At 36.5% G+C, this 25,206-nt stretch overlaps 1 protein-coding gene across 1 annotated transcript in view; it reads right to left on the reverse strand.

Annotated features, from left to right (window-relative positions):
- Positions 1-25,206, reverse strand: part of P3H2 (prolyl 3-hydroxylase 2) — a 156,332-nt gene that overhangs the window by 37,537 nt on the left and 93,589 nt on the right. Inside the window, exons 2-3 of the mRNA XM_081235664.1 lie at positions 5,391-5,543; positions 3,780-3,969 (exon numbers count right to left, since the gene is read on the reverse strand). Of these exons, the coding sequence (XP_081091790.1) occupies positions 3,780-3,969; positions 5,391-5,543 (343 nt within the window). The remainder of the gene's footprint in view (positions 1-3,779; positions 3,970-5,390; positions 5,544-25,206) is intronic.

Genomic DNA, 25,206 nt, shown 5'->3' on the forward strand with positions numbered 1-25,206 from the left:
CCTGTATGCAGGAAACTATAAGACACTGATGAAAGAAATTAAAGGTGATACAAAGAGCTGGAGAGATATACCATGTTCTTGGATTGGAGAATCAATATTGTGAAAATGACTATACTACCCAAAGCAATCTACAGATTCAATGTAATCCCTATCAAATTACCAATGGCATTTTTTACAGAACTAGAACAAAAAACCTTAAAATTTGTATGGAGACACAAAAGACCCCAAATAGCCAACGTGGTCTTGGGGGAAAAAAACGGAGCTGGAGAAATCAGACTCCCTGACTTCAGACTATACTACAAAGCTACAGTAATCAAGAAATATGGTACTGGCACAAAAACATAAATATAGATCAATGGAACAGGATAGAAAGCCCAGAGATAAGCCCACGCACCCATGGTCAACTAATGTATGACAAAGGAGGGAAGGATATACAATGGAGAAAAGACAGTCTCTTCAGTAAGTGGTGCTGGAAAAACTGGACAGCTACATGTAAAAGAATGAAATTCAAACACTCCCTAACACCATTCACAAAAATAAACTCAAAATGGATTAGAGACCTAAATGTAAGACTGGACACTATAAAACTCTTAGAGGACAACATAGGAAGAACACTCTTTGACATAAATCACAGCAAGATCTTTTTTGATCCACTTCTTAGAGTAATGGATATAAAACAAAAATAAACAAATGGGACCTAATGAAACTTAAAAGCTTTTGCTCAGCAATGGAAACTACAAACACAATGAAAAGACAACCCTCAGAATGGGAGAAAATATTTGCAAACAAATCAATGGATAAAGGATTAATCTCCAAAATACATAAACAGCCCATGCAGCTCAATATTAAAAAAACACACAACCCAATCCAAAAATGGGCAGAATACCTAAATAGACATTTCTCCAAAGAAGACATACAGATGGCCAAGAAGCCCAGGAAAAGTTGCTCAACATCACTAATTATTAGAGAAATGCAAATCAAAACTCCAATGAGGTATCACCTCACACCAGTTAGAATGGGCATCAGCAGAAAATCTACAAACAACAAATGCTGGAGAGGGTGTGGAGAAAAGGGAACACTCTTGCACTGTTGGTGGGAATGTAAATTGATACAGCCACTTTGGAGAACAATATGGAGGTTCCTTAAAAAACTATGAATAGAATTACCATATGACCCAGCAATCCCACTACTGGGCATATAACAAGAGAAAACCATAATTCAAAAAGAGACATGCACCCCAATGTTCATTGAAGCACTATTTACAATAGCCAGAACATGGAAGCAGCCTAAATGCCCATCAACAGACAAATGGATAAAGAAGATGTGGTATATATATACAATGGAATATTACACAGCCACAAAAAGGAATGAAATTAGTTTATTTGTAGAGATGTGGATGGATCTAGAAACTGTCATACAGACTGAAGTAAGTTAGAAAGAGAAAAACAAATATTGTATATTAACGCATATATGTGGAACCTAGAAAAATGGTACAGGTGAACTGGTTTGCAGGGCAGAAATTGAGACACAGATGCACCAAGGGGGGAAAGCGGCAGAGGGGGGTGGTGGTGTGTTGAATTGGGAGATTGAGATTTACATATATACACTAATATGTATAAAATGGATAACTAATAAGAACCTGCTGTATAAAAAAATAAATAAAATAAAATTCAAAAAAATCTCAACAATTTAAGACCTATATTTTCACAAATATAGAGTATTGTTAACCCTTTTAATCTCTGCAGTGTGATTGATGGATATATCATCTCCTTCCTTCCTTCCTTCCCTCATCCTTTCTTCCTTCCACCCATTCATTTAACAGATATTCACTAAGCACCTGCTATTTGCCAGTCACTACAAGTAGGCAATGAGGATTAAGCACTTAACAAGATAGGGTAATAACCAAGTGAGAGAAGACAACATTTTCAAGTCTGTAAGTGGAAATGAGCCTGGTGTATCTTAGGAATTAAAATAAGTACAGTTGGAATGGATTAAAGGGATAGAAAAAGAGAGAGGATGAAAATGAACACTAGTATGCAGTCATGAAAGTCCTTGTTAAAGGTTTTGGGTTTTATTTCAAGTGCAATGGAAGCCAGTGGCGTGACAGGGGGGTGATTCAGCATATCTATGAGCAGACTTTCTGTTTTTTGGAAAACTGTTCTGTCTGCTTACAGAGTAAAACCTGATCAGAACATGAGGACCAGCAAGGAGCCTATCACAGTGAATTAGTTAAAATATAGTGTTGATTTGAACCAGGGTGGTAGCAAAAGGAGTGGAGGGAACCAGGAAATCTCAAATGCTATTAGGAAGTAGCATCTTTCAAAGTTTAGTAGCAAGTCGGAGGGGAATAAGAATTGAAGGAAATGTTGGATTGAAAGATAACTTCTAGGGATTTGGTTTTAGCTACTAGGTGAGTGATGCTTTTTATGAAGACAGAAAACATTGGAAGTTGGGGAAAGAAAACTGACTTCATTAATTTGCATTTCTATGAGTATATGAGAAGTTGAACATTGTTTTTCATGTTTTATAACTTGGAATACAATATGCACTCAACAAATATGTGTTAAACGTTTATTATTGAATAAATAAACTTTGCCCATTTTTCAACTGTGTAGATCTTCAAAGTATGGGCTCTAGAGCGAGAAAATCCTAGGTTTGATTCCCAGTTTCACCTTAATCCCATTACTTAATCTTTCTGAGGTCTAAATTCCTCATTTAAAAGGGGAGAAGAGGGTTAATAACAATACCTACAAGGAGTTGTTTATAGGATTAAAAGAGATATAACTATATAAAATGCTCTGTATATTTTAACTGTTAAATAAATTTTGCTTATTTTTATTACTACCAATAAATAAGAAATGAATTACCAGTACTACTAATAATTCACAGTCTGTGTTTAAGTATTAATGATATTAACTGTTTTCCTGTAAACATTCTGCAACTTTTTCCACTTGTTATTATAAATCAATTTGATTAAAGTATCTTTTATATTTACAAATCTTATGTAAAATCTTTTACTTAAAATTTCTTGTCTTTCATCATGCTAAGAAGAGCTTTCCTACTGTTATACAAATATTCTCTTGCATTTTCTTCTAACAGTTCTATTTTTACTCATATTATTAATATAATAGAATTTATTTCATGTATTTTTTCATATGCAGCGGAGAACTCAGTCCCCACCATACATGGTTAACTAGTCAACCTCCCCCATTAATGTATAATGAACTTTACGTACTATTTTAAATTGTGGTATATTAAATTCCCATATGTAACAAAATATTCATTTAAGTAATAGAAGAAGACTATCCAAAGGTATTCACTACTACTTATTAATCATAAGAAAAAACTGCAACTTCCTTAGTATTCATCAGTAAAGGACTGGTCACATAAATTATGCTTTCCCCATATAATGCAATAAGGTAGATCTACAGGTACTTACATGAGAAGTCCACAATATATTGTTAAGCATAAAATAAAACAAAAACAAAACATATACTGAAAATCAATATTTACAGTGTTGTCTTATTTTTATAAAAATGAAATAATAATTATAAATAAATACCTAAATATTTATGTATGTATCTGAAAAAGTTTGGAAGCATAATCAACAAAATTTAAGCTAGGGAAAGTAATCCGCAGGAGAGAGGATGGGATACATATATGAGAATTTTTTTACAATTATACTTTTTACAATATATACTTCTACATTTTTGGAATAGTTTTACAGATGGCATGTAGTATTTCTATAATCAGGAAATCAAGGGAAAAATAAACTTTACCTGCAATGGCTTCATAGAGACCAGCTTTATACCCTAAGTACTCATATTCCTCAAATCTCTGAGGCCCCTCACACAGGGCTCTGCACTCCGTATCTTCATTGAAATATTCTCTTAAAGCTTGTTCAAAGTACTTGATAGCTAGTTCAAAGTCATCTGCCTCATAATGTTTAACTCCTTCCCTGTAACTCTCCTGTAAAGAAACAGAGAAACATTTTTTTCAAAGAGCACCTAAGGGGCACTTGAATGGCAAAATGCAGGCAGACTCTGGATCACTTAGGTAGGTGGGTGTGGGACTCTTGCACTGTGGAAGATAAAGAAGGATCGCACTGGGAGATAAAGGGAAACTTCCCTGGCTTCAACTAATTGTAAATGAGAAGGGACTGACTGAGCAAGCCTACTGCTGTGGCATCAATCAATTTCATTTTCTTCCTGAGCTCACTCAAGACTATATTTTCTAACCCTTTTGAATGCAGGTAGGGCCATGCAACAAAGTGCAGGAAGATGGATGTGGGTGGATGTGACACTCAATTCCAGGCCTGGTTCAAATATTTCTTTTATGTGTGTGTGTGTGTGTATACTGCAATTTTATTTCAATTGCATAAACAAAGTTAGTGTGTAAGAAATTTAAATGAAACAGTATGGTAAAATTAGCAGAGAACCAAAAAATCTAAAAAGAAAGTACACCTAAAATATGAGAATTCAACATTCACTAATGTTTCATCTTCAGTTTTAATTGACACTTGATGCTTGTAAATTTTGAAACAAACTTTGAGATCATGATGACTATTTTGAATAGATTTCAGTACCAGCACTAAGATTTGTGCATTCAGTTGGTTTGCAGTTGACTTGTTAGCCATTTACATAGTGTATAGTACAGATTTGTCACAGATCAGATCACAGCATTGAAGGAAAGAAGTACCTTCCTGTAATTAGAAAGGATCCCCTAAGCTGCACTCAGCTTAAGACATCCAATGTACAAGAGCACGAAAACCATCATAATAATGTGGATCCAGGGAACATAGTTCATTTAAAAAAAAAAAAAAGGAGAAAAGACTTTCATCTAAAGTCTTCCTCTCTTAGCCTTTTCTTCAATCCTCTTGGAGGCCACACATTGAGAATGGTGATGTATCCAATTGAAAAAGAAGCCCTTTCAACACACTATGAATTTCAAGGAAGATTTCATTTAAAGGAATAATTATGTAGCTTAAAAAAATCAAAATTTGAAAAATACAGGTACTGTGGAAAAAGTCACTGGACTGGTTGCTGGGAAACCGTGGTGTGACCCTGAGCAATTCACATGGGCTTCAATTCCAGTGGGTAAAATTGAAGTGCTGGAGTGGGTGTTGAGGCTCAGAGAGGGTTACAGACATTTATGTCACATCTTACTTTTCACCATATCATACTGATTTTCTAAGTTAATTTTCTTTTTCTTTCAATTTTTCAACCCTGAATTACAATACTTCATCTTGGGAACTCTGAAAGTGTAAAAATGATACTGTATTAGACGTTGGAATCAAAGTGAGATATCCATTCATAGGAATTTGCTTTTTGTCCATTGAAAGTTAGGAGCACTAAGTTCCTCATGGTTAGGACAGGGTCCCCAAAGCTCACCAGGTGTGGTCTGGCATCCCGATCTACCAGCTGGAGGTCTTCAACGCCCGCCATCATTCTGTAATTCTTGATGTTCTGCTGCATTTCCATGTGCTCAGGGTTGGCCATGAAAAATGTGTGTGCTGCTTCCACTGCCTTTTCAAGTTGGTTAAGCTATAAAGAGAAAAAAAAGTGGATCAAATGAAGGCAAATATTTCTAAACTGGGTTCAGTACCGGTCCAAGTTCTCACAGACAGAAAGTGTCAGGGCTGAGTTCTAGTTCACATTCACCCTACCCAGCCTCCACACTAAAGGGCAAGAGGTTAATAAGCAGTGTTCCTAAAATGATATGTGGGTATTTTGGCATTGGTGAAAATGGATAAATGTGCTTTGTTCCAAGTTCGTTTTCTTTTCCCTCTGTTCTAAACCATCTGTGTTTTCTGGGAAATTGAATCTACATGCTTCTGTTTGTCTTATGATTGATCAAAATTAAAATCTGCCAATGCTGTGCCACCTCTAATTCACATTTTCTATATTTTTGTCTTTTATTTTCTCTTCTTTTCTTTTTGTTACTTTTGCCTTTAATCCTGACAATGGAAGAATAAACTGTGACTTTCTGAAGGATGAGATTAGGGATACCTCCCACTCCTCCAAATCTGTTTTCAGGCTTTAGAATGTGAAGAACACAAGGTTAAAAGGAATAAATTTTTCCAATCCATAAGAGATGCTAAATACAGCACACAAAATGTTAGACCACATTCCTTTGATTGAGAAATTGATTCCAAACTTACAAGTTGGATTCTCATTAATATAAAAGGAAGGATTTTTAATAAACTACAAAGACACTATAAATCTCCTCTTAAACCACTTAATAAGCTGCTCTCCATGTAACGTGCAATGATGCATTTTTTGGTAACAAAATGTAATTAAATTTACTTGATTTAATACATTTTGCCCTATGCTTTATTCATGGAGAATGTCTATAGACAGAACCTTTTGCCTCATTTCAGAAAAGTAAATATTCACACTAGTACTAGTCATTATCATGGTGAAAAACAAATTATGCTTGGTCTATTTTGAAGTATAAAGAAATAAAACTCACTGTTACTGAACAAATAAATATAAAATCATGGAAGGCATATAAGATTCAACTGATTAGGCTTCTGATAGTCTGGACACTCAAGTATTAGTAAGAAATAGAAAGTAGCAGTAGGTTCCTGAGTTCCCAGTCACTGCCTTCTCATGATGTATAAAGAATCTTATCCCTTACTACAGAAAACATAAACTGCCCTATTTTAAGATCTGATATCCTTAACTTTGTCTAATAATAGTAAAGCCTTCTCCTTTTCTTTTTAACTTGCATATTCTTAGCTACTGGCCTTCCTTCCATTAAATCTTGCCTGAAATCAGCTTTCCTTGCCACTTTTACCTTTGTTCTCCATTCTGTGGTTTCAGAATTATTTTTGCTGTCAAAATCATTAATTTTGAATTCCTGGTTTCTTTCTTAAATTCTCTCAATTTCTCATACACCAACACAGACAAATATGAGTTGTATGGATGTCTACATAGTGACAAGTATATAGCTATAGAGGAGAATGAATAGGTTCTAAATTGGGTAGGTGTCTACACTTACTGATCAAGTGAGCCTGGAAAAAGTCATTTAAACATTTGTGTCTTGGTTCTCCATTAAGAAACCGCCATACCACCACCTACTACATAGGATTTTGGAATGATTTAATTGTGTATTATATATAAATGTGCTTCAAAAATCACTAAAACCCTAAAAAAAAGGATACAATTTATATAAGATCTATTCATTTCAAGAATGTGAATATACTCTCATTAATGCTGGGCATGTATAGTCTACAACTCCCACAGACACATAATTTATGAGGATATAGTGAGGTACTTGCGGTTGGTGGAAACTGCCTCCAGTTAAGGGCCAAACTATAAGTTCTGAACACAGCACGTTAGTACTGACACACTCTAGTTTTATAACACCAGCCATTAACATTGAACGAAAATAGATAAATTTTTATAAATTTTGCACTTTCCTATCTTCATGTTTTGCTCAGACTGTTCCACTGACCTAGAGATCCTCTGACACTTGGATTTTCTTGTTGAAATCTAACATATCCTATAAGGCCAAGCTTAAATCTTGCCTTCTCTAAGAAATTTTTTCTCAACCCTAAAACTACAGTCAAGCACTGCAATATCATCGTATCCCTGTTCTTCTACTGGCACTTATCATACTCTACCATATGTGGCACCTACCTAAGTATATCTGTTACTCCTAGTAGAACTTTCTGAGGATAGGGACCACATGACTTATTTATTTATTTATTTATTTTGCGGTACGTGGGCCTCTCACTGCTGTGGCCTCTCTGGCTGCGGAGCACAGGCTCCGGACGTGCAGGCTCAGCGACCATGGCTGGCTCACGGGCCCAGCCGCTCTGCGGCGTGTGGGATCCCCCCAGACCGGGGCACAAACCCGCGTCCCCTGCATCGGCAGGCAGACTCTCAACCACTGTGCCACCAGGGAAGCCCACTTATTTATTTTTTTTGTTTTCCATCTACTTTACATATATATGATGTCTACGATATGTCTAAGAAAAGAGAAAAATAAATTATAAGAAGCAAACATTTACACACAAATCAAAAGGTATATTACATGTGAGTGTGCTTCATAAGCTATAATAGACTAGATGGATGTAAGTTTAATAACAACATCTCTAAAGTCATCATTCACACTGAGAGCTTCCAATACTGATTCAGTAGCTCTTGAAAACTGTTAGCCAACACTGACAAATTGGTTCCTTCTCTTAAATTTGACCACATTGGTTTTTTGCTTATTTGGTGCTTTCCCCATTTATAACCCAGTATTAAACATAATATCATGTTCCCCAATATAAATATAAAGAAGATTCCATGACTTAAGGTTAATCCATAAAACTTATTCATGAACTGGCTTTTAAATTATTGTGAACCAGTTCAGGAAACTAGAATTGGCTGCCAGAGATTATATATAAAACAGGCCATCATTTTAACTGGAAGCTTGATATCTTTGCAGTCCATTTTTGAAATTAGATACACACACCTGAAGTGGTAGGAAAAGTCCAGGTGAACATGTGTGTGCTACATATAAGCCTGTACTATTAGATGGAGATTATTATAAGGCCGTATAAGTACTAGGTTTCAGCTAAGGAAGGATCTACCTGCTACTCCATTGAAACAAACAAGAAGCTAACTGCCTTTAAAGGCTTCAAGCTGGGGCTTCCCTGGTGGTGTGGTGGTTGAGAGTCCGCCTGCCAATGCAGGGGACATGGGTTCGTGCCCTGGTCCGGGAAGATCCCACATGCCACATAGCGGCTGGGCCCGTGAGCCATGGCCGTTGAGCCTGCACGTCCGGAGCCTGTGCTCCACAGCGGGAGAGGCCACAACAGTGAGAGGCTCACATACCGCAAAAAAAAAAAAAAAAAAAAGGCTTCAAACTGGATTTCCTTTAAGACCAGACCAAATTAAAACATATCACAGGAGAAGGTAACTCTAATGTGAGGGTAACTCTATGCATTAGAAAAGTAAATTGTAAAATAAAGAACAACTGAGGAAAGGGGAATGATTCAACAAGATGGTATCATGCTTTGGGGGAGCTTGCTGCTCTACCGAGTAAGAAATGCCTTCAACAAGCACTGGTTCATTTCATCTCAGGCTGTGAAGAACTAAGGCAAAAATTTTCTCCTGCCAGCCATGCTGCATGAAAAAAGGCTGATTAAATCAACACCCTGCTGATGTTTGGAAGTTACTCAGTCAACTGGTGAGTGAACCAGACTCTACTGACACACAAATGGTTTTCCATAATGAATAATAAAGGAGCATTTCAAAAATGTACATTGACTACTTAAAAACTGTCAATAGGTATCCATTGACCACAGAGGTGATTCCAGAAACTATGTACCACGACATTCAGGAAACTGTAGGATTTGACCCCTGCCCTATCTTTCTAGCATAACTTCCTCCTATTTACCACTATGCAAACTTTTCCCAGGAAAGTTCTAGAAAAACTTCTAGAAGTTTTATAATTTACCATCGCCCATTCAAGAAAACACATGCTCAGTACTCCAGCCATACCAAATTCTTTATTTCACTCATTCATTTATTCAACAAATATTTATTTTGCATTAAATCCATGCCAGGCACTGTGAAAGTCTGAAAGTCGATGAGAATAGCTACATGGCCAAAACAGACAAAAACCCTGCTTTCCAGGTGTTTACAGTCTCTTCCAAGGGGACAAACCTCAAGTAAATAAATCATTAATGAAAATAAGTTTAGATTGCACTAAGTGCTATGAAGAAATAAATGAACAAACAATACAGTAAGAGCTGGCTGGGCTGGGTGAAAGCAGGACTCCTTTAGATAAATTAGTCAAGTAAGGTCTCTTCAATGTGATTTTTGAGCTGAGACTTAAATGTTGAAATCCAGTCATGAACAGAAGAGGAGGAAGAGTGTTCCAGGCAAAAGAAAGTCAAGCAAAAAGGCCCTGAAATGGAAAAAGTTTGACATGTTTTAAAAGCAGAGTAGAAACTAAGAAGAGAGATTTGAGAAGTTGGATAACAATCACTTGTGTGCTACAGTAAAGAGTTTGAACATTATTCTAAGTGCAAGAGGAAATCATTAAAGAATTTTAATTACCTGATACATATTTTCAAATGATAATTCAGACTGCTGTGTGGAGAACAGATCTTTGGTAGCAGGCAGGAGAACACTGCAGTAATCCAGGTCAGAGGTAATGCTTTTACATCACAAAATAAAAATGGGACAGCATAGGTTTGCCCCCTATTTTTCACCCCTCCCTCTTCCATTCCTTTCTCTTCCTTTCCATTTTTGCCCATCCTTGCCATAGCAAAGTTTCTCAATTCCGAAGGCGGACACATAGCCCAAAAGGAAACAATTCTAAAATTTCCAAATTTATTTTAGGAAAGATATACAAGTTCCCTCTCTTCTGAATTAGCATAAATATGAAGCTCAAATATTTTGAGTATGAGTTTAGAACAGCTTGTAAGACATGTGCAAGAATGGAAAGGGACTAATTCTAAAACACATTAAAACATGTAAAGAACACTGCATCCATATGGAAACATATGTATATGTATGACTGATTCACTTTGTTATAAAGCAGAAACTAACACACCATTGTAAAGCAATTTTACTCCAATAAAGATGTTAAAAAAAAAAGAACACTGCGTCCTTTTGAAAGAGAATATTTAAGATCACATTCCATTTTCTGAAGCCTTTTATACAACCAGTATAAAACATCAAGGCTGAAATAAGTAATTTCCATTCTTGTACTCAAACGACTTTTTCAATAAGGAAAGGAATTCTTTCTCTACTTTCCCTGCCCTAACTTTGGGAATTCATCCAATATCATGCATTTTAGTTTGATGCAGTGCTATATTTTTGCCTTGGCTCTTTACTTAAATTTCACAATGTAGCAACTTTAAAGAATTTTTAACCCCATATGAAGTTTCTTACCAACTGCCAAACATGTAAATGGACAGTGAAGACATCCTGTTTCTAAGCCACAGCAGAATTTTTAAGTTCTGATTAGCAACATAATCACACTAGATGCAGGGGGAAGGAAGTCATCAGATTACAGCATGTACATCAGCCTGAACACTAAAAATTCATGGGCTAAAAACTTTCTTTTATGAAGCAGGAGGACTATTTTTATTAATGGTGATACCCAATACCCAACATTTTTGTAGATACTTCAGCTCTTGCTAATGTTTCCAAATTTACCTCAAATTTTTGTCAACCCTAAGTTAATTTTCCTTCACAGAACCACATCAGTAAATAAATAAATAAACTTCAAATAACTGAACAACATATTGAAAGAATACTGTTGGGAATTTCCTGACAGTCCAGTGATTAGGACTCTGTGCTTTCACTGCCAGTGGTTAGGACTCCGTGCTTTCACTGCCGGGGGCCCAGGTTCAATCTCTGTTTGGGGGATTAAGAGCCTGCAAGCCATGGCACGGCCAAAAAAAAAAGAGAATACTGTTAAAATAAAGACCCATCCAATTTTGAAACAAAATTTGGAAACAGTTTGTTTGAACTACTGAATTAAACTAAATCCTACAAATTACAGTGTTCCAAATGTAATGACCAGGCTTTTTCATGAGAATTCAATCTTAGGAAATTCCTAAACATTTCCATATAATGGAGTCAGATTTTTAGAGAGTCCAAAAATAGCCATATGAAAAATAACTTTTCCTTCTTATGCCATAACTTCTGGCGATGTTACCGTCCTTTATGTTGTTAATATAATTTGCAAAAAGCCCCATATATTGAGCTCTTTTCATAATTCAGTTATAGTAAATAATTGGTTGATTTTCCTGATTAATTTATAAAATTAATTTCACCAGACATTGAGGACTACATGATAGACTGTGTTGTCCTTTTCGTCTTGACTACAAGGAAGCTCAGAACTAAACTGTATTTTCATTTACTGTAACTGTATCATGCTGGTTTATAGTATATCAAAGTGAAGCTAGTATATTTCCATTTTTTTCTTTGAGTTTTTTTTTTGTTTTTGCTCCCATTTCAAAAATCTAATTATACAAATAATTGCTTTCACAAGGTAACTCAAAGTTCTTTTGGATACAGAAAATGAGCAATTTACTCAAAAGATAAACCTCTGTAGTAAAGGAAATTTCTAGTCATTAAATTCTTTCCTACATGGCAAGGGAGAAAATTTAGAATTTTTTAGCTTTAAAAAACACATAGGGCTTCCCTGGTGGCGCAGTGGTTGAGAGTCCGCCTGCTGATGCAGGGGACACGGGTTCGTGCCCCGGTCCAGGAAGATTCCACATGCCGCGGAGCGGCTGGGCCCATGAGCCATGGCCGCTGAGCCTGCGCATCCGGAGCCCGTGCTCCACAGCGGGAGAGGCCACAACAGTGAGAGGACCGTGTACCGCAAAAAAAAAAAAAAAAAAAAAAAAAAAAAGAACCCATAGTAATTCACACATTAGTTGTTCATGCTAAATGAAGAAAATTAACTTATCTTTGCATTTACAGAATGTTAGTCTAAAGTGTAGTCATGGTTATAAGTAAATATTTGTAGCTTTCAAAATGCTATTTGGTAAGGATTAGATGAGAAATGACATATTTAAAGAGTAACATTTTCTCTGTGGAGTAAGCTGGAAAGGAAACATATGTCTTTTTAAAGCACTCTCTTCTGCCAACTGTTTGTATCCTTTTCTTCAATTACTTACTGTCCTGAGCCTGAATAATAGACTCCTGTCTTTTCTAAACGCTCTAAGTTTTAATCTGATGTTTACAACTGAACGTTAAACACTGATGGTGCCTTGCCACCGTCAAATGAGGTTACCCGTATGAACTCAGTGGAACGACAGATTCTATCAGTTAAGCTTTCAGGAAGATTTCTTATCTAAAGAAAAACCATCTCTCAGGGTAACAAAAACACTAAAGTGAAGGAGCAAAACTTTTAAACGTGCTACTTCATATTAGAGACTATTTAAAACAAAAAGTCCTTGAGTTTTTGAGAAGAAAAAAAAAAAAACAGTGAACTCAAAGTATTAGCCAAAAAATATGTGTGTGCTTAATTGGACACAGTCCCTCAGGCTGTCTGTGTATTGTCTAAGTCCTAACAAGAGAACAGAAAAGACTTGGATGGCTGCCGGGTAAGGAGAGAGTACTATCTCAGTGATGGAATGTGAGCAAGTCATATCTGCCACGGATCAAATGAAATTAGTGTACGGTTTATTGGTATGTTACTGTTATTTTTGGTTTTAAACATTAGGACAGGGTAGGACTGAACAACTGGGAAGGCATCTTAACCTCTGTGGTATTGTCCAGAAGTCTCCCTTGAGGTGTCAGAGAATGACTAACGTTACCGAAAAGAAAGTTTAGGCTGAGACCTCTCTGACCTTTGTTTCCTGCTACTGTTTTTTGAAACACAGCTTTCATCCTCTTTAAAAATGTCTTTGGAAGATGGCTGTCACTCATTTCATGTTCAGTTTTGCCAACATCCCATGACTGTTCCAGTAATCATCACTTTAACATGTAAAGAATCTTATTTGTGTCTGATTTTGAAAAATAAATAAATAGAAGTCCAATGTCCCTCTTTATGATCTCAGAATTGTACTCTCCTTTGTGACCCCCATATCATGTGAGCATAATTTTGTTTGTGAGCTTGTTAACAAGAATTTACACCCATATACTGTTGTGTAGATTGCAAAGCACTTTACAATACTACTAGTAAGAATTAAAATAATAAAAATGATCATTTATCGAGTGTATACACAATCCTTATTACAAAATTCTTCAAGAAGTTGGAAGATGAACCCCTATACCTCACCCCGGTCCCAGTGCAAAAGTAGTTGATCATTATTTACAAGAGCACATAATAATACAAACAATGAGCTACGGCACCATGGGGAAGCTAGTGCTGGCACAGACTGAGTGGCCCTTAATGAACCTGATGGTATGAAAACAAAGTTTGTTGTTCTAACTGTTCACGCATGCTTAGCTTCTGCCTGGCTTTCATTATGACAAATGGAGATGAATGTTGTCTATCCCTAGTGACCCATTAAAAAGTTCTAGCTGGCCATCACTTTGCTAGAGCCAACAGCCTAATTGCTCACTACCAGAGTTGTATCTCCTCAGCGATCAGCAGCCAGATCACATTCTTCACACCAAGCTGTACAAAGGTGCAATCATTTGAATTTATTGTCAAATACAATTGCAAAACGGCAAATAAACTGGATTGGGGCTTTCTGCTTCTAAGATACCCTTTAAAAATCAGCAGCGAAATAGCTTAATATAGATCTGGCACTGATTTTTCTGCTCTTGAGAATATAAAAAGCTTTTCAAAACTTTTTTGTACATCAGCCACATTGTTTTGTGAAATAACAAAGTGATGGGTATAAAATGCTCGTCATAGGTGAGAAGGAGCGGGAGAACCGAGGACTGAGAAACAAAGTTCGGGTTTAGTTCCTGTTTCTTTCATAAGCACCCACGTTTCCTGAGCGCATGACAGATGAAGGAATATGTGTCAGGGAAAAGAAGTAACACACTGGGCTTTGCCTTCTTAAAAATTGTAACAGTCCTAGGATAACGCTGGAGCTAGCTTGCCAAAATTGATGATTCGGGGAGGGGCTTTAGGGTTTAGTGAGCATATAGAAAAATGCTATCATTACCATTTCTACCATCTTCTTTTCATTTTGGTCTCCCTTCCATTTTGTGTTTATGAAACAAATTTAACATTCCACCCAAACCACTCCACTGTGAGAAATATAAGAAAAGCAAGCAAGCAAATCAAACGCTTTCCCACTTGTACCTTTTTGGTATAAATATGCCACATTCCTCTATGAAATATAAACTTTCTCTTGCTCTTATAAGGGTGGGGAGATTTACTTCAAAAAGTATTTCAAAACCTTCACTTCAGCTCATGTAAAAGAAAGCACCATGGCTGCAAGCCAAAAGGAGTTTCACTCCAAAGACCCCTCTTGGAGGGGACTTCAAGAAGAAACTAAGGTCCTTTCAGGTATTTAACCCATCAGGATGACTAATTGGTACTCTTAACCTGACAGGCTGCAGGATCTTATTAAAGAGGTGGGGGGTTTTTTTGTTTTGTTTTGTTTTTGTTTTTTGCGGTACGCGGGTCTCTCACTGTTGTGGCCTCTCCCGTTGCGGAGCACAGGCTCCGGACGCTCAGGCTCAGCGGCCATGGCTCATGGGCCCAGCCTCTCCACGGCACGTGGGATCCTCCCGGACTGGGGCACGAACCCGCGTCCCCTGCATCGGCAGGCGGACTCTCAACCACTGTGCCACCAGGGAAGCCCAAAGAGGTGGTTTTGATGATAGAGTTCTTTCAATGTTTCCTAAGCTCCTCTGGCATTACACCTGTACTTTGTGAAACATTCAGCCATAGCAATAACCTTAGGCTGTATTGTAAATTAAATATCCCTGCCATATACACAGGTTAAATATAAACCCAAACATTTCCTCAATACCTCAGTCAATAGACTGTATTGGAAAGAAGTTCCAGTCCACCTGAATTTCTGAGGAGGTTAAAGCTTGGAGAAAATCTGCTTACTTACTGAACATTTTTCTGTTACTTTGGTGGAACTTGCATTGGTCTTCTGAAAATTAACTTCCATTAACCAAGATAACCAGGGCTAGAAAGGCCCTTTAAATCATAAAGTACTAGTGTTTCACTTTACAGTGGATAAAACATTCGCATAGAAAATCAGTGGCAAGTCTATGGTTAGAATCTACATCTTTTCTTAAAACATTCACAAACATGTATTTGGGATTTTAATCCCTGTGATTTCAAAGTAGAGGTGAGTTCATGCATATCTGGTTCATGTAACAAGTGTTTCCTGCTCACCTCTGCCATAGAAAGAACTGTGATAGATGTTCTCTGAGGATATAAAATATTTACAATATAGTTCTTGACCTTTTATTAAATACAGTCCAACAGGGCAAGGAGACTTACCCGACTATTAATATCAAGAACAAAGTCTGTACAGGATTAGAGGGCAGAGTGAGTTACAGTCAACACGGTGCTATTGAAATTGAGAGAAATTTGAAACCACAGGAACCTGGAAGGTACAGGAAAGGCCTCATCGAGAACTGAGGACTGAGACTGGATCTTGAAGAATAGAAAACATGTGGATGTCTCAGATGCAGAATAAGGTGAGCAGGAAGAAATAGAAATGACTCAGATGTTTTTATAGAATAGTAATTTGGTTGAACTGGCTCATGTGGAAGGACTAGATTGCAGAGTAATGGAAAGCAAGGTTGAATGCAGCTGGAATTTGGGGACCTTTGAACACTAAACTGAGGTGTTTTTGACTTTTATTTTTGGAAAAAGAGACTCAGATATATCTATGTGTGCATGTATGTGAGTGTAGTTATGAAAATCACCCCTGTCTCATTTCAAAAATAATTCAAAAAATAAAAATTACAATATTTGAGGTAAGTATAAAAATGTTTTTCTTAAGACTTAATTACTTTATTTATTTTTGGAGCAATTTTAGGTTCAGAGCGAGATTGAGAAGAAAAACAGAGATTTCCAATATACCCCCACGTTGCCAAACAGGCATAACCTCTCCCGTTATCAACGTCCCTAATCACAGTGGTACATTTGTTACAACTGAGGAACCTACATCAACACACCATAATCACCCAAAGACCATAGCAATCACTACTGGTAGTATACATTCTATGGGTTTAGAGAAATGTATAATGACAAGTATATATCATTATAGTATCATACAGAGCATTTTCATGGCCTAAAAATCCTCTGTTCTCCATCTATTCATCACCCCCACCCCAACTCCTGGCAACTACTGATTTTTTTACTGTCTCCATAGCTTTGCCTTTTCCAGAATGTTATATAGTTATAATCACAGTATTGTGACTTTTCAGATTGGCTTCTTTCACTTAGTGATGTGCATTTGAGGTTTCTCTGTCTTTTCACTTGATAGCTCATTTCTTTTTAGCATTGAGTAATATTCCACTGTCTGATGTACCACAGTTTATTTATTTATTCACCTACAGTATGAATAAATACTGTAGGTATGTCAGTATTTATGAGCAGTATGTCATGGCTGTTTCCAAGTTTTGTAAATTATGAATAAAGCTGCTATAAACATCTGGGTGCAGATTATTGTGCTAACATGTTTTCAACTCCTTTAGAGAAAGACCAAGGAATGATATTGCTGGATGGTGTAGTAAGAGCAGTTTAGTTTTGTAAGAAACTGCTGTTCTGTCTTCTGGAGTGGCCTCACCATTTTGCATCCCCATCAGCAATGAATGAGAGTTCTTATTGCTCCACATCCTTGCCAGCATTTGATGTTGTCAGTGTTCTGGATATTGGTCTCATAGTTGTGTAGTATTATTTCATTTTTGCTTTAATTTGCATTTCCCTGCTGGAATACGATGTAGAGGATTTTTTCATATGCTTATTTACGATCTGTATATCTTCATTAGTGAGGTGTCTGTTAAGGTCTTTACTCATTTTTAAATTGGGTTGTTGGTTTTCTTATTTTTGAGTTTTAAGAGTTTTTTGTATGCTTTGGGTAACAGTTCTTTATCTCAAATGTGCCTTTTGTCAATATATTTTCCCTAGTCTGTTGCTTGTCTTCTAATTCTCTTCATATTGTCTTTTGTAGAACAGAAGCTTTTAATTTTAATTAAGCCCATCTTATCAGTTATTCCATTTATGGATGGTGCCTTTGGTGTTGTATCCAAAAAGCGACTGCCATATCCAAAGTCATCTATGTTATCTTCTAGAATTTTTATATTTGTGCAGTTTAATCAATTTTGAGTTAATTTTTGTGAAGGACATAATTTTTTATGTAGATTCCTTTTTTTGTTTGTTTGTTTTTTTTGCATGTGACTATCCAGTTGTTCCAGCACCATTTTGAAAAGACTGTCTTTGCTCCCTTGTATTGCCTTCACTCCTTTGTCAAAGATCAGTGAATATATTTATATGGGTCTATTTCTGGGCTCTTTACTCTGTTCCATTGATCTATATGTCTGTTTTTGTGCCAGTACCATACCGTTTTGATTGCTTTAGATTTGTAGTATAATTTCAAGCTCAGAAACATTTGTTTTGTTTTGTTTTGTTTGGTACCTTTCTCAAGATTGCTTTGGCTTTTTGGGGTCTTTTGTGGTTCCATACAAATTTTAGGAGTATTTGCTCTAGTTCTGTAAAAATCGCCCTTGATATTTTGATAGGCAGTGTATAAAACCAGAGATCAACTACAAGAACAAAACTGAAAAAAAAAGAAAAAAAGGAAACTAAATAACACGCTACTAAACACAAAATAGGATGATGAAGAATTCAAAGAAGAAATCAAAAAATACTTTGAGACAAATGAAAATGGAATCACAGCTGTCCAAAACCTATAGGATGCAGCAAAAGCAGTTCAAAGAGGGAAGTTTGTAGTCATACAGTCCTCTCTCAAGAAACAAGAAAAATCTCAGATAAACAATCTAAATGTACATTTAAAGGAATTCGAAAAAGAAGGACGAGTAAAGACCAAATTTAGTAGAAAGAAGGATATCATAAAGATCAGAGCAGAAATAAATAAAATAGACAAAAAAAAAAAAACAGAAAAGATCGGTGAAACTAAGATTTGGTTCTTTGAAAATATAAACAAAATTGACAAATCTTTAGCCAGACTCATCAAGAGAAAAAAAAAAAAAAAAAAGAGAGAGAGAGAGAGAGAAAGAGCCCAAAGAAATAAAATTAGAAATAAAAGAGGAGAAATTACAATGAATGCCACAGATATACAAAGGATCATAAGAGAATACTACAAACAATCATATGCCCATAAATTATAAAACTTAGAAGAAATGGGTAACTTCCATTGTATGTAGAAACATACAATCATCCAAGACTGAATTATGAATAAATAAAAAATGTGAATAGCCTGATTTGCTAGTAATGAAATTAAAAAGTAATTTTAAAAACTCCTCCCCCAAAAATGTCCAGGTCCAGAGGGCTTCACAGGTGAATTCTACCAAACATTTAAAAAGAAGTTAATACCTATCCTTCTCAAATGATTCCAAAAAATTGAAGAGGAAGAAACACTTCCAAATACCAAAACCAGACAAAGACACCACAAAAAAAGAAAATTACAGGCCACTATCCCTGGTGAACATAGATGTAAAAATCCACAACAAAATATTAGTAAACCAAATTTAACAGACATTAAAAGAATTATACACTATGGATCAAGTGGGATTTATTCCAGGGATGTAAGCATGGTTTAACATCCATAAATCAATCAATCTGATACACCACGTTAATAAAATGAAGAATAAAAATCATATGATTACCTCAACAGATGCAGAAAAAGCCTGTGACAAAATTCAACATCTATTTATGATAAAAGTTCTCAACAAAGCAGGCATAGAGGGAATGTACCTCAACATAATAAAGGCCATTTATGACAAACTCACAGCTAACATCATACTCAACCCTGAAAAGCTGAAAGCTTTTCCTCTAAGATCAGGAATAAGACAAGCATTTCACCTCACCACTTTTATTCAACACAGTATTGGGAGTCCTCACCATAGCAATTAGAAATAAAGAAATAAAAGGCATCCAAATTGTAAAGGAAGAAGTAAAACTGTCACTATTCTCAGATGACATGATACTATATATAGGAAACCCAAAAGACTCCACCAAAAAAAATTAGAACTAATAAATAAATTCATAAATTTGCAGATCCCTTCCTCCAGGTCAGTTAGTCTCTGATGTTACTACAGCAAGTTAGGTTCTGGTTAGCTAGTTTCTCCTGAGGGTAAGCCTTGTTAAGAAGAGCAAAGTTTCTCTGGTGTACTTCAAAATGGTTCCTTTTCCCCCTCCTTGCAGGAAGCACAAAGGGATTTTTCTCTAATATTTACTGTGAGAACCTGGTCGAGTTTCTAGAGGTAAATTTCACACTATTGAGTGTGCCTCTCTATGATTGGGTCCTCCACTGGAGTTCTTAACTCTCAGAATTGTCCATACTGAACCTAAAGCAATTTGTCAATTACAGTTTACGTTTTCCTACCCCTGCACTGGTCTCCTCAGTGGTTTCTCCTCATTAGTCTCTGCTTCATAAGCCAAGATGTATTCATCTGTCTATCTCTCCAATCTTGGGAGCAGTGGTTTGCCCTATAGTCTCAACCTCTTTTATGGATCCTAGAATAGTTGTTGATTTTTCAGGCTGTTTAGCTCTTTACTTGTTGCTAGGATGGTATGGCAACATCCAAGTTCCTTATATGCAGAACCAGAAACCAGAAGTCTGAAATACATTTCATTTCTCAGCAGGGGGAAGAGTATAAGAATGGCACTACATAACCAACTTGATATTCTTTCTCTTGTGGAAAAGTTAGCCTGGTGTTTGTAGGATAAACTGGGAGTAAAGGGAGACCGGAGAAGAGGCAAAATTCCTGGAAAACATTGTAATTTTTTTCTCACATAAAGAAGAAGTAAGTTGACTGTCTTAGTCACCTTAGGCTGCCATAATGAAATACATTGAATGGGTGGCTTAAACAAGAGATATTTATTTTCTCACAGTTCTGGAGTCTGGATATCTGAGATCAGGGTGCCAGCATGGCCAGGCTTTGGTAAAAGTCCTCTTCCTGGTTTGCAGATGGTCACCTTCTCCTTCTGTCCCCATATGTAGTGGGCCGCTCTCTGGTATGTACTCTTATAAGGGCATTAATCTTATCATGAGTGCCCCACTCTCATTACCTCATCTAAACCTAATAACCTCCCAAAGCTCTCACCTCCAAATGCCATCACATTGGTAGTTAAAGATTCAACATATTAATTTTGGGGGAACACAATTCTGTCCACTGCATTAGTCAAAGGAAATGTAAAAATTAAGGACATCCTTAAAATTTCAAAGCCAGTCAGTTGGAATATGATTGAAAGAGCAATGGAAATCAGTATTTTTAGGTGATTTCAAAATTTTGTTGTGGGTTGAAGAAAATAATCATTTCATTTTGAACTTGATTGTGTTTGATATAATGGGAGGAATGCAAAAGAATACATCTCCTAAGCAGTGAAGAATCTTGACTGGAGAACTGATCAATTAAGAGTTGGGCAAAGTCTTCACCTAAGGCACACTTGGGATCTTTGGTCTAGAGAAAGAGAAGACTTTCAAGGATGAAGCCATGATCAATTAGTATAAGTAACTCAGAGCAACCCAGAAGTGCAGGGAAAATGCCTTTGGGTCTGTGGTTAACCCTTATCTTGCTAAGAAGTGTATTCCCCTGGATGGTCATGAGAGTTATTATTTTTTAATGTTTTTATAGTTAATTAAGGACAAGATAAACTGTATTAAAATTAAATTTATATAGGGTAAGATTTTTAGAATCTTTAATATGCTACTATGATAGTTCATTTCTATAAATGGAATTTTTTTTCTACATTTTTCAAACTTTTTTGACCAAAGAACCCTCCTTCCTTTTTCAGAGTGACTCAAGGAACTAATCAGCCTTCTGAGACTCTACTTTGTTGGTATGAATATAGCAACCCACACTGTGGGTAAACTTCATTAACTGATGAAAGAATGGTTTAACTGTAAAATCATTACATAAGTCATCCCGGAATCCCAAAATGCAAATACTGAAATCGTCCTTAGACATCATTTGGTGTAAGACTCCCTCCTCGAATACTTATGTGAATAAGATAACTAAAATATAAAGTGAAAAATTGTTCTCAGGGTCACATAAATCCTGATAGAAATGCTAGATCCCACAACCTGGTCTTCTAATTCCAAAGTTAATGGTGTTTCACTACTTCAATGCATCTAAGACTAAGTGGCCAATCCTTTTTATTTAACAGGAAAATAAAGAATGTACCATTTTGGATAAGTACATATAAAAAAGTTACACCCAAAATATATCCCTCCAAAAGACATAAAAGAATAGTTTTCTCCATGCCACCCAGAGTAAGCAAAATTAAAGTTAAAAAGTGGCTGTTAATGACTACAGAAGAGAACTATAGCATTGGGTTCAAATGAAGAGACTGGTTTGAATTGAACCACAGCCTAGAAAAATCATATCAATAGACTATAAAATTATATTCAGTGGTTAAAAAAAAACTCAGGGTTTCTGATTTTAACTTTGCACATACTGTGGGTTTACATTGGCTTCCTTCCCCTTAAAATGCTATGTTGTGGCAGAGTTTAGCAGCTACATGTTTGGTTTATACTAAGAAAAGATTGCCATTATGATCTTCCACATATGGAGTTCAGTCCTCCCACTTTGTCTGCATAACATAATATAAGGTTTGTATTTCTAGGGAAACTGAGGTTCAGGCCACTCTACTTTGTCTTTCAGTTCAACCTGACCAACATTTAATGAGGGTCTTATGCTGGGTATTGGGTGGGTGGGGATGATAGGGAGGAATGTGAGTTAATTCCTGCTTTTTATTAGTAATCTGTGGGACGGGATGGGAAATCAGACAAATACCTATAATTCAGGGTTGAGTATGATTAAGAGAAGAGAAGTAAAAACAAATACTGTAAGAATTCAAAGTAGGAAAAAGCACTTCTAAATAGGTGGATTTGGGTCTAGAAAGTCTTCACGGAAATCTTATTATGAATATGGCATTTGTAATGGAACCTGAAAGATGGATGGAATTTCAACAGACAGAGTCACCAGGAAGGGCATCTCACAATTGGTAAGACACCAATAAAAAGTGTTATCCATATGTAAGGATTAGCTTGTTGGAAGTATGAGTATTGAGAGTGGCTTATAATATGTAAGAACACTTAAAAAGTAGGCTGGGGACAAAGTGGTATGGGTTTGAACCTAAGCACATATTGTATCACACTTGGGGGAACACTTGAAACTTTCAGAGCAAATGGAGTGACTTGAATCTTTTGAAACTCGCTTCCAGAAACATCTCAGTCTCATTGGAAAGGAGTAAGTCTAGGTTACTAGATTATACTAGGTCAGTCTGTAGTGAGGCAGCTTAGATCAATCCCACTGAGCTCCAGGGGCCAGTGTACCCTACTCCATCCAGTCAGGTCTCAACCTGGCCTTTCATCCCTAGCATTATGGAACCAAGCCACATAATCACACTCTGAAAGTTACAGCTGGTCAGGCATGCCAACAGAGTGCTAAACTGCCACATTTCCCATTGCTGGAAGACCCACTTTCTGTGAGTATAAAGCCTCTTTAAGGCTTTCAAAGATTGAAAGCCTTTTAAAGACTCCACTGCAAGTCTAATTTTCAATCAGAAAGAAATCCCAGCCAAGTTATTAAAATGAACATAGCCTTCCATCTGGGAGTTGCCATCTCTGCTCTCTTTACCCAGAACATGTGGTCCTGCTACAAAATAATATAAGCAGGGTTCATTCTTTTCACTTGAAAACACCCCCATGAGGCATTAAAGGAATTCTCACTTGCTTCCTCTCAGAGACAGTGAGGCAGAGAGATTCTGTTACACTTTTATTAATCTTTGCCTCATGCCCCATGTGAGCAGACGGAAGTCTTATAGAAAAGGCTATATGAATTACAATTATTAACCTTGTGCTTTCCTGTTCAGGAAGTGAAGATGTTGAAACCTATAAGAGTAAAAGGGAGAGGAATGGGATCCTAAATCCTACTTTTCCTACTCCAAGCTCTAGTGAAAAAGAAGCTCAGAGCAAATGTTCATATTCTTAAAGGGAAGAAAGTAAGTATGCATGTGAGTACTTAAGGTAAACAACAGTCTCCTACCACTTATTTTACGAAGAAATTTAACATAACTAATCTCAAGTCATTATCATATGTAGGCTGGGCAGATATTAATGTCCCAATTTCACAGTGACAAAAATGAAGCTCAGAGAAGCTAAATAATAATAGTTGCTACTATTATTGATGCCAGAGACGTGAAATAAATGTCTTATATGTATGACCACATGTTTATGAGCTGAATTGTATCCCCTAAGTCTCATAGGTGAATTTAGGTGAACTCTTACCCCAGGACCTAAGGATGTGACTGTATTTGGAGATAGGGCCTTTAAAGAGGTAATTAAGTTAAAATGAGGCCTCTCGGATTAGGCCTATCTGGCCCTAATCCAATCTCACTGGTGTTTTTATAAGAAAAAAAGATGAGGGCACAGAGAGAGACATCACTGACACTGGTGCATGGAGGAAAGGCCATGTGAAGACACAGGGAGAAGGTGACCACCTGCAAGCCAAGGGGAGAGGCCTCAGAAGAAACCATTCCTGCAGACACCTTGATCTTGAACTCCTAGTCTCCAGAACTGTGAGAAAATGAATGTCTGCTGTTTAAGCCCCACAGTCTGTGGTATTCTCTTATGCAAGCCTTAGCAAAGTAATATATAACATTTTTAAAATGAAAATAACAGTGAGGTAGGAATCCATAACTTCATTTACAATTGAGAAAACTAAAAAGCATAAGTATCTTAATCTGACTTTAAACCCAACGATGTCTTACACCAGAACTCATCTCACTGCTGTATTCTCCCAAGTGATAAGCTGATCAATGACAATGCTAACAACTAAATTAGGGGCATTGTAACTTTTAACTCAGTGTTCTTGCCATCAGAGTATCATGAAATTACCTTGGTAGGCCAGTTTTGACATTAAAACAGGGTGGGAAACAGGGTTAAGAAAAAAATAGAGTTCCAAATGAAAATTAAAATACCTGGTTTCCCTTATAATTTCTTAGGATAAGACCAAAATATTCAAGACAAATGAATCTTTTCTTCTAGGCATTCTGGAATGGTACATCTGTTTTTATTTATGGTACTTAAACCTCCCATTCTGAAAAGGAGTTTGATCAAAACTCTTCCTCTAAGCATCCTCTTTCACTTTATTGTAACCAAAAAGTTTTCCTAATGCAGAAAGCTCCCAAAGGGAAGATACTTTCCTGGTATTATTTTAATTAGCTGGTAAAGTTCCTGAAAAATGCTGAAAACTCATAATACCAGAGAACCAGACAGAGAAGTCTGCCTGGGAAATGTCATCACAGTTTTGTAAAGCAGAGTTTCTAAGACTCCATACTAACTCTGACATGATCAAATTAAAAGTGAAGTTTTTAACAATAGGTATGGACTAAATCACAGCATAATTATTTGGTAGAGTATTATATGCTCACTGAGACTAATGAGCCATGCTAAGATGCTCATGATACATTTGAAAGAAAAAAGCAGACTGGATGAAACTATGAATAGTATGTACCCATTTTTGTAATATAAATTCATTAAAAAATTTTATACACCAGATGTTAATAGCAGCTGTGTTCAAGTGGAGTCAGGGAACTTAACTTAGGACTTAATAATTAATC

The sequence above is a fragment of the Mesoplodon bidens genome (genome assembly GCF_964165515.1).
Source record: "Mesoplodon bidens genome assembly, chromosome: 5".
NCBI lineage: Eukaryota > Metazoa > Chordata > Mammalia > Artiodactyla > Ziphiidae > Mesoplodon > Mesoplodon bidens.